Source organism: Marmota marmota, unplaced genomic scaffold, assembly GCF_001458135.2.
Source record: "Marmota marmota marmota unplaced genomic scaffold, marMar, whole genome shotgun sequence".
In the NCBI taxonomy this organism is placed as follows: Eukaryota; Metazoa; Chordata; class Mammalia; order Rodentia; family Sciuridae; genus Marmota; species Marmota marmota.
Genome location: NW_026000242.1, coordinates 13475158 through 13485779, shown reverse-complemented (window position 1 = coordinate 13485779; position 10622 = coordinate 13475158). Strand labels below are relative to the sequence as shown.

General features: G+C 34.8%; 1 protein-coding gene across 2 annotated transcripts in view; it reads right to left on the bottom strand.

Annotated features, from left to right (window-relative positions):
* Nucleotides 1-10622, bottom strand: part of Arhgap20 (Rho GTPase activating protein 20) — a 109104-nt gene that overhangs the window by 8096 nt on the left and 90386 nt on the right. For both annotated transcript variants that reach the window (XM_015489910.2, XM_048796040.1), the window contains 3 exons: nucleotides 5185-5363; nucleotides 3898-4059; nucleotides 290-399 (listed from right to left, as the gene is read on the bottom strand). In XM_015489910.2, the coding sequence (XP_015345396.1) occupies nucleotides 290-399; nucleotides 3898-4059; nucleotides 5185-5363 (451 nt within the window). The remainder of the gene's footprint in view (nucleotides 1-289; nucleotides 400-3897; nucleotides 4060-5184; nucleotides 5364-10622) is intronic.

Below are 10622 nucleotides of genomic sequence, written 5' to 3'. Positions count from 1 at the left end.
TGTGTGTGTGTGTGTGTGTGTGTGTGTGTGTGTGTGTGTGTGTGTGTGTGTGTATGTGACACAGGGCATTGCTAAATTGCTAAGGCAGGACTTGAATTTGCTATCCTCTTGTTTCAGTCTCCCAAATCACTGTTAACAGGGTGTGTACCACTGTGCCCGGCAGAAAAAAAAAAAAAAAACTATTTTAAAACTGGTCCCCATGGATAAGACTTTAAAAATTGTCATTTTAATAAACAAGCTTAAAAATAAGTATTTCTATTTTTGAGAATGACCAAATTATAAAAACTACCTTTGAATTGTATTTATTTTCTCTTCATCATTTCCTTGATCCATTACACAGACCCAGTGATCATAGAGATCTGATGAAAAAATACTTCCTGGAATATTTCGTAGAAAATCCTTAAACAAACAAACAAAAAAACAAATATTTTAAATCATTCTCATTGAAAATAGGTGTTGGATAAATTAGAAAAGTTAAGTCTTCTTGTTCTTTTAAGTACACAGAACTCTGTGCCAACTCTCTATTAACTTGTACACACAGATCACATGCTTTGATTTTTTTTTTTCCTAACAAGAAACCACTGGGATAATTAAAGTTGGGATTATGGTAGGAAAAATAAAAGGCAATCTATTTGTGATGAAACCTCCTATTTTGTATACATTTTAGCAAATTAGTACAATGTGACAGGATCTGGCAGTAAACTATCCTAAATCCTTTTTTCTATTTTTCCTTTTTTTAAATAGCTAGTTCAAGGAAAGGCACCAAGATATCTGTGAGGTTCATAAGTTGGTAACATTCAGTCACTCTATATGTAATTATTTATATATGTGAGACAATGTTTGATGTGCTTGGAATAGAGAAATAAATAAAAGTCTGTTATTTTAAAACAATACCAGTGGTGGTAATAACGTTCTACAACTTTTCTTCCTGTATTACCCCACTGAAGGTATCTCACGTATTTCAGGCGAGACAGAATTCTAGGTGATGTCTGGGTTCTAGGAACTTGGGAACAGTACTCCTAGTATATTATTTTCCTGGAAACTCTATTCTGCTGTCATCTTGGCAGGGCTAGGTGTAGTAAGACAGACTGTAACACAAGCAGGATATAACCATGGGCATTGCTATTTGACCTTTATTTACAAAAAGTTTAAAGTAAACTAAATGTGGTCCTGGTCCTAAAGAGTTGGTTGTGGCTAATTCTGTGTTGATTTTTGGAATGGCATTAATAAGACCAAGGTTTCAGTCTGATCTCCACCTTGGTAAACTGTAGGCAGAGAGAACTCCATTTAGTATCTGAGTACTATACCCATGGTTGATGATCCTCTTGAAAATTCCTGTTTTAAATATTGAGACATATGAAAATCTGAAATTGGGCAATTTTAACTTGCTAGGAAAATAAATCAATAATTTTAACCATGTGCCTTACAGAAGGCAGCAATGTACAACCTGTTACTTACAGCTCAAATATTATTACTAATACAGGAATTGTGGCAGCTTATTGCTACAGTCAGCTAATTATGTGGGCATCTCCTCCTTTGCTAGAAGCTCTTCCAGGACTGGGACAGATCCTCACCTACTTTCTGCACATCATCATCAAGTTCGGTCCCAGCCAGAGAAGAGGCCATTAGTGAACTCTTTACTGTGTCATATGGTTAAATATTAATGAGGGACAAGGAAGTCAATCAACTATAATTGAGATGCTCAGATAACTTTAAGAACTTCTTTGTGGTCATGTTACTCTACTACCATAATTTTAAAAAATAGAGTGGCTAATAAGAAAAGGGAGTAATTCAAAGTCTTCCTCTGTCTAGCTGTTTTATTATATCTTCCAGTAAAAAATGTGATTCAGCTATGTCGTCACAAAAGTTACCTCTTTTTGGGTAAATCTACTGAGTTTTCATAATTCCAAACTAATTTTAGTTGCTGTACCCACTTTAAAATTCAGATTGGGAGAGGAAAAATCTGTTTCTTAAAAATGGGGTAGTGACAATAGCTCTTTTTAAATCTCGGTGGAAAACACTCTTATGATCTGTCTTGAAGAAAAACATCATTAAATCTTAAACCTACACTTGAAAGATAATAACTCGTAACATCTCAATGAACTCTCCCACAGCTGGAATAACAAGTTATGAAATAAAACCACCATTACAGCTGACAGGAATGTGAGAGCTGGTTCTGAATTACAACTAGTAACTTAAAGCATTGAACTGAAATTCTCCCTTTCAAAACCAGGACCTAGGTAATGAAAACTTTCTAATTCATCTGAGATTCTATAGATTAAATATGAACTTTTCATCAAAGATCTGAGAGATCAAAGTTATAGTGCCTCAAGAAATTTTTGTCCAATTTTAGTTTGAAGAGTTAAGCTTATATTTGAACAAAACCAATTGAATTGAAAAAATTAAAGGAAAACCTAAGTACCGCTTCAAAATAGTCTTAAAAACAAGAAAACTTTTGCAAAACAAATTTTAAATTGATAGTTATCTTCTTTCCTAGAAACTATTTTGAATTAGATGGGAGTAAAACAATTACATAACAAAACGAGTTACTCAGAACCCATTTAACACAACTCTTTAACCATTAGTGTCATTGTTTTTGTGTTTTGCATGTTTTTGGACAATTAATATTCCTGTAATTTGAAACACAACTTAGCTCTTCTAGAACATGCTTTGCAATAGACTTAATAATTCAGCAAGGAACTATTAAGAATTGTGGTGATGCAAAGAACATGGCAAGAAAAATTTTCTAACTTAGGCTTTACCTTTCTAAATTAAGAGATGGGTGAAAATCCAATTAAATGAAAAAAATTCATGATACACACACACACACACACACACACACACACACACACACACGCACGTACAGCATGCCATGTATATCTTTATTGTATTCCAGGTTTGGACAGTAATTAAAACTCTGTGCAAAACAGATTAGATTACTCTAGTTCAAATACCTCTCAAATGATATTTTATTGCATAAATTGACAGCAGGGTTTGTTTAAGGGTAGACTTGGCCCATTTATCAAGAAATGCCTGATTTTTAATATGAAGTTGGTTATATAAGCAGCTGGCCTCTCAGCTGGAGTATGAGTTTTCCTTTGTTTTTATTCTGTAGGTCCTAGGCTTGCAAGGTGGGACCATTACTACCCCTGGCCTAAATATATCCCAACCTCTTGAGAGATGGGAGTCTGAGACATGTGTTTGGCAACCATTGCTGGGGTCAAAAGCTCTGCTTAAAATTGATTTTTTGACCTGAGGTTTCCCAAAAATATAGGGCATTTCCAGGAGTGTAGGGAAGAAAATATTAGAACTCTCTATAGGTGTGACTTAAGTAAACATGGGTGAAGAGTAAGAATCAATGTGGTAAAGAGAAAAGAAGGTCCAGATGTTGCAGTCATTCCTACTCCACTTATAAAGTAGAAAGAATTAGAGAATGAAGGGAAGGAATATTTGTGGGCATGATTATGGAAATAGAATTTTCAGTGGCCTTACTAACTTTGTTTTAGTTGTAAGGCAAATATTTGTTTATTATGGTAAACTTCCGTGACTATCTTCAACAGCTTAATTAAAGTTTACTTTTTAAAACATTGTCTTCATTAGGAAAGCAGTGAGATAAGAAAACATGGTAAACATACTGTGTGTATTTTGACTATTTTAAATTTTAATTAAATTTTCATTTTGTGGCAGAAGTGAAGATAAGATTATTGTAGGAGGGAAATAATTAAAGCATATCTGATATGTCATATTGGTGATAGCTTTAAATGTTGTAATGTTTTTTTAACACTTACATCCCACAGGTATTATGTCTCTTTGCAAACAGAAATAATGTTAATAATGAAACAAACCATGTATCTTGTGCCTATGTGATGGGGTGCATAAAGGGTGAACTTTTCTTACCTTTAAGACAGACGCTATCACAAAAATAGATTCACAGTCTAGGTGCACTTCAATTCCAGAATTCAGTTTCTCTTTTAGCTCTCTGCAGGACTTCATATTGGCTGATTGTCTGAAGATGCCTTTTGTGAGGGGGCCTTTTTGATTAAGAAAGAAAAGCATGTCCTATGGGAAAACAAAGGGAAAAAACCCTAAATGGTACTTCATACATACAGAGGTCAGTTTGAAAGCCCTGAAGGATTAGAGCCAGATGAATAGCTAGAAGGATTCAGAATCACCAACTTTTTAGAGCATAAAGCAGTGATTACTAGGGGCTGGGAACATGGTTGGGGAGATATTGACCCAAGCATACAAAATTTTAGTTAGACAGGAAGAATGAGTTCAATTGATTTATTGTATAACATGGCAACTACAGTTAATAACGATGTATTCTTGAAAAATTGCTGAGTAGTTTTTAGTGTTCTCTAATTTTGCTTCTATCTGTGTACCCTGTACTTTTAGTGTAGGAAGTAAAGGGAGTTTTGGGCACAAGCAATCTATGAGATTTGAAAGCTATGCCACTGATTTACTGTGTAATCTTGGGTAAGATTCTAAAGTTTCTTTCCTTTTTAATTTGTAAAGTAAGAATGATGATGATAATAATTATTCCTCCCTTAATTTGTTGTGAAGGATAAACAATAAAGTGACTTGTCCTAGTGTCTGGTACTTAGAGTGCACAATATAGCATAAAATGCCACACATTTACTATAATGTTAGAATACTGGATATTCAATAAATGTTATTTATCAGTGATTACTTAATACACCAACTGGAGAAGATGCAAACTTAGTGCTTTTCGTTAGACTCTTTCTATAAGAAAAGATAACTAAATGCCAGGGGATACATCTTGATGTCCAAACACTTGAAATATAAGTAAACCAGTTTTTAAAACTTCAAGAAAGGAAAGATTGTGAAGTTTCTTCTATTAAAATGTTAAAAATAAGGCTTTTCAGAACACTCTGGAGTTCAAGAAAGGATTTGTGGGGATAATGTAGATTCTTTGTCTACAGAGCAAATTCTAATTTATCTGAACATGTTTAATATTGCTATTTCTTGGGCCAGTCGACTAGATCATCTCTTCCTTATGATTCTATAATCGCTCAATCATATTTTAAATTTTTTCAGTAAAAATGAAGATTCTTAGCAAAAGGCAGGGTTATCTATAATTTTCCAATTTGAGGAGAGATTTACCTCCTAGGGTTCTCCCTTCCCAAACTTTCCCATTAGCTTACCTTCCCAAACAACACTCACCAAGACAGGTTTTGGCAGGTTGTCATTCTCACAAACATCTGGGAGAGACACTCCAAAGAGCTGTCCCGACATAGGAGATGTTGGTGACGTAGGCAAGTTGTCCAGATGAGTGCTAGAACCCCGCCAAAAGGCCCAGTGTATGATAGATCTTCTCCTTTTAAATGTCTTCTGACCAGAATCTAAGAAGTGAAATTATTAAGAAAACTTGTTTAATTCACTTAACCTTATTTCTAGAATTTCTATTTTATACTATTACAATGGCTCAAAGAGAGAAAATGCTTATAGATGTTCTTTATTACTGACAATACAGTCTATAAAATTTCACTATAGTATTTTACAAATTAAGGAAGAATTAAGTGTTTGGGTTCTTTTTCTACCTGTGTTTGGGACGTTACCAGACTGTTGGCTTGAGTTTTGGCACTAAATTTTCAAAGGTGAAAATTTCAACTATAAAACTTAAAGCAAAAAGTAATTCATACCAATACATTTTCCCACTTTATTTATTTTTGTGGTACTAGGAATTGAATTAAGGACCTCACACATGGTAGGCAAGTGCAGTATTACTATGCTATACCCTAGCTCACATTTTTTCCAGTTTAAAGATTAGGGGCTGGGATTGTGCCTCAGTGGTAGAGCACATTTGTGAGGCGCACTGGGTTCAATTCTCAGCACTGCATATAAATAAATAAATAAATAAATAAATGTCCATCGACAACTAATAAAAAATATTAAAAACAACGAGTAGGGGCTGGCTCAACAGTAGGGCGCTCATGTAGCACGTGCGAGGAGGCCCTGGGTTCAATCCTCAGCACCACATAAAAATAAACAAAATAAAGGCACTGTGTCCAACTACAACTAAAAAAGTAAATATTTTTAAAAAAATGAGTAGTCATACAAAAAAAGCTGAGGATTGCATTAGAATTAAATAGTGAGAAAAAGCAAGGAGGAAGAGCGAAGGAAAAGGGGGAAAGGAGCTGGGAGAAGGAATTATTTCTATTAAGTTGTTTTCCAGAAAAAAACAAAGCTTTATCATGGATGTCTCACCACTCTACATTTGAAAACAGAGATAGAAAGCTGATGTCCTAAAATTTTTCCTTTCTTTGCAAATGTAAAAACTCTCACCTATTTTTTCAGTTCCTAACTTTATGCACAGCTACAAACATGAGTGAATCTTGTCCTGGCCGCAGTGAATTTATAATCTAATAAGAAACAAGGCTGGTGGTGGTGAGGAGAAAAACAGTATATTAATAAATAAAATGTTAAAAGGGGGAAACAAAATATCAAAGGCATTCAGATGAAAGCAAATCACATCTACCCAGTAGGAGGGAGAGGAGTAATTCTGGAGGCATTTGCATTCCATTTGGATTTTGAAAGATCAAGATTTCAACAGATGGAACATCTGGCACCATGCTCTGCATTAAAATTGAGAAGAACTTTATGTGGAAAAAGATATCATTAGCAAAATAAGCAGAAGAAAGAAAGATGGACAATGAATTATGACTTCACGACACCATAGTGCCAAAACATTTTTGGTGTCATTTGTATTTAACTTTAATATGAAAGCTAATGGGTTTTCATATAATATGAAAATAAAAAAGACCTTTAAAGTTCCTTTATAAAAGTGCATACAGCACTGAGTTTCTTCTTATGGCTTTTAGCATGAGGATAGGCGGTAAGAGAGAGTGCCAGAAAGAAGAAAACCTGATAGTGGAAGCCCAAGTACTGTAAATAAATTCTGTCCACATTCTGGCTGCTACCTGAAGTAGGCATTTGTGGGGCAGATTCTAAACAGCTTGCAATTAAGGTTAACAGAGCCACAATGCCACTCATGGTACGATGCAAGATGCAAGTGAGAGTGAATGGGATTGGTCATCAAACTCTGGCTGTGTGGCATTGTTTATGTGACAGACATACCTAGCACTGATGCTTAACTCTCCAAAATTCCCTGGTAATGCAACTGAAGAAGATGATCCAAGAACAGAGTCAGCAGTGTCAAATACTAATTTCAATAAGTCTTTTATACTATTTGCTATAAAGTGATGCAGTACTTCATTTGTTTCAAAATAGCCAAAAATGAAAAAGGCCAAGTTTTGTGAGGATAAGCTAACAAGCAACACCTTATCAAATGGCCTTATGATGACCATGATTCACCTTACTCTTATTTAGATTACAGTAAGTATGTCATCTCTGTACACTCAGGTGTGCAAAAGTTCGAAAGTCAGTAGCCTGGTCTGACTCCTGGTTCAGACACTCATTTGGGCAAGTCATTTAACCTCTTTCTTCAACTTTAAAAGGAAAAGGATCTGACTTATCTCTCAAAAGTCTTATTGAGAGGGTTATGTAAGATAATGTGTGAAAAACACTATTTTGCATAGGGCATGGGTCAAAGTGATCTTGAGTAAAGCTGTCATAATACCAATCTCCTCTTAGCACCCACTCTCCATTCATTTAGAAGCCTTTAAGAGGTATGCAGACATGAAACAATATCATTCTTCTCCTCAACTAAAGCATTTTCTTCCTTTTCTGACATTCCCAATATCCACATAAACACACACACACACACGAAACCCTTTCTAAGGTCAGGGAGTTTCTGTATGTCTAACAATCTGTGCAAATGTTTGTTTAATATATATGTTATATATACATTTAGTACCTGTACTCAAGTCTGGTATGTGCATATTTAACCTGGTTTTACTATTTCTAAAACTATCATATTAGGCTTTTAGCTTTCATGCACTTTAAAAAAAATTTAGTTATAAATGGATCTTTTATTTCATTTATTTATTTATTTATATGCAGTGCTGGGGATCAAACCCAGGGCCTCACACATGCTAGGCAAGTGCTGTACCACTGAGCCACAACTCTAGTCCCTAATGCACTTTTAAAGAATGTTCTATCAATAAATTACATACTCAGATATCTCATGAATGTAGACAGAGGATAAAGTAGAAATTGAGTCCTTTATTTTATTCTAAAGACTTTCAGCTGCAGCCTTGCCTTTTGTTATGTTGTGTACAACATTCAATATGAAAGTTCAGATTCCCTCTGGGAATGAGAAGAAAATTTCATTAAAGTTTACTTTCTTGCAGAGCTTACAGAGCATAGTGCTTACCTTCTAAATGTTGAAGGCTGATGAAAAAACATGCTATTGCCATAAAAAGGGTGATATAAATGTAAAGCAAGCTAAATTCATATAAATATGACTTTCCTAAATAACTCTGGCAAGATTTTGGCTTAGTGTTTTTTCATGCTTAAATTAGAAAACTGAATATTTGTATTACAATTCATAAAACCTTATAGGTCACAACACCAAAAGGTTTTAATTAGAATTCTAGTCTGGCCATATGACTCTCTAAATTAAGAATATCACCCCCCCCCCGCAATGCTGCCCAGAGTAGGAAATTCACATGGGAGAAAAAACCGAAATAATGGATCAAAAAGGTAGAAGAAAAATATGTGTTCTATATTTTACTATCTACCATAAAAGTCCATTTCAATTCCAGTTTAGTCCTGGGTCTCAAGCAGATGTGGAAAGTCAGCCTGGGGGGTGAGGTGGGGATTAAAACTGGGAATCAGTTCAGGATGGAACCTCAAGAGCTACTTCAGACCCTACTCAGATCCTACTTAACCTCTGGAACTATTTCACTCCCCTATAATTTTTCCATATTAGATGTACCTATGCCATTCAATCTTTGACTTTTGCTCTGTCCTATACACTAGACTAAGCCCTGAGATAAGTTCCCATGCTTAAGAGGCTAACAGTCTTAAAGATACATGTAGACACATAAACAATCATAATGTAATTTTTTTGTGTGGTGCTGGGGATTGAAACCAAGGGTCTTGTGCATGCAAAGCAAGCACTCTACCAACTGAGCTATATCCCCAACCCATAATGTAAATTTTTTATGTTGCAATATGAAGTGCTCTGGAGACATTACAGAAGGGGCAGCTACATGTCTGAAGAAACAAAGATACCCTAGAAATGATGTCTGAGTTGGGTTTTGAGATCAAATATTTGAATGTTTACATCCCCATTTACTCTAGAGCTGTCTCACTGAGGATCAACCACCCCAAAGATGAGTGACACTAATCTAAGTCTCAAGGGTAGCCTTCTGAGAGACCAACTGCTATTCAGTTTTCAGTGTAAGACTATCTAGTAGTAGATCTTCTCCATACGAAGTAGTCATTACCAACCTTTTTTTTCAAATTTCTATATTCACTTAACAGGGAAATTTTTCTTAAGCTAATTAGAGAAGGCATCTCTCAGAATGAATATAGGGAGCTTTATCTGTCTAACGAGGGCTTATTTTATTCAGGAAACGTAAAAGTATAATTATTGTTCTCAGCTAACACTAACAGAAATTATCTTTTTTATGCCTTTACTAGCCATAGAAACAAGATACAATTTTCCACATTGGAGACCATGAAAACTATCCAATTCCTTGGACTAAGCAACTTAAGAATTTGAGTTGTATGGATTTCAAATATATAGGCCACAGGCAGAGTGTGATGGACAGAGACTATAACAAAGCTACACTTGGTAAATAAAGCCAAATTCTATAGTATGTGCTAAAAAAGAAGTAAATATCACTTCATTTTCCCTAGTAGAAGTCAGATCACTAGGCTGCTATATATGTGAAAAGGGAAGGGAGAGGAAATGAAGAATTTATTGTTGTTAAACTCATTTCCTCCTAAACCTCTTATGTTAGGGATGATGAGTGGGTCACAGAGGATGGGGAAGGTAGTAACAGAGAAGGGAATTTAAAATACATTAAATTTTGATAATCATATAGTCATATTTTCTATATCACAATGAAGCTGTGGGAGTACTACAAATAATCTCAATTTCTACAGTAGCATGTTGGCTTTAAATAAAAACAAATATCAAGCGCAGTAATAGTAGCAGTGGGAATGCTGACAGCAAGATAAACAATAACTATGTAAATAAAGTAGCCTGTTTTATGAAGTGAGTTAGTGTTAACAGACTCTCATAATGGAGTCGTTAGGTTTCCTGTTCTTGAATCTCCGCTCTTGTGACTGGACCTATGTGAGGTTTCAGCTTTATAATGCTGGGCACAGTCTGTCTGATCAGAGTAAATGAGTAATAAGGTTACCTTAAATGGTTGTTTTGAAGCACAAAAAATGTTCTATAAACTATTCAGTTCTGTGTAGAAATAACTTGATAACATTATGAAGAGTATCATCCAGGGGCCAATTTCTTTTTTTTTTTTTTTTTTTTTATGTATTTTTTCAAAATTCCTTTTTCTTCTTTCTTTTTTTTATTTTTAATTTTTTATTGTGGGTTGTTCAAAACATTTTACAAATTTCTTGACATATTCATTATTTCCACACTTTGATTCAAGTGGGTTATTGAACTCCCACCTTCACCCCATACACAGATTGCAGAATCACATCAGTTACACATCCATTGATTTACA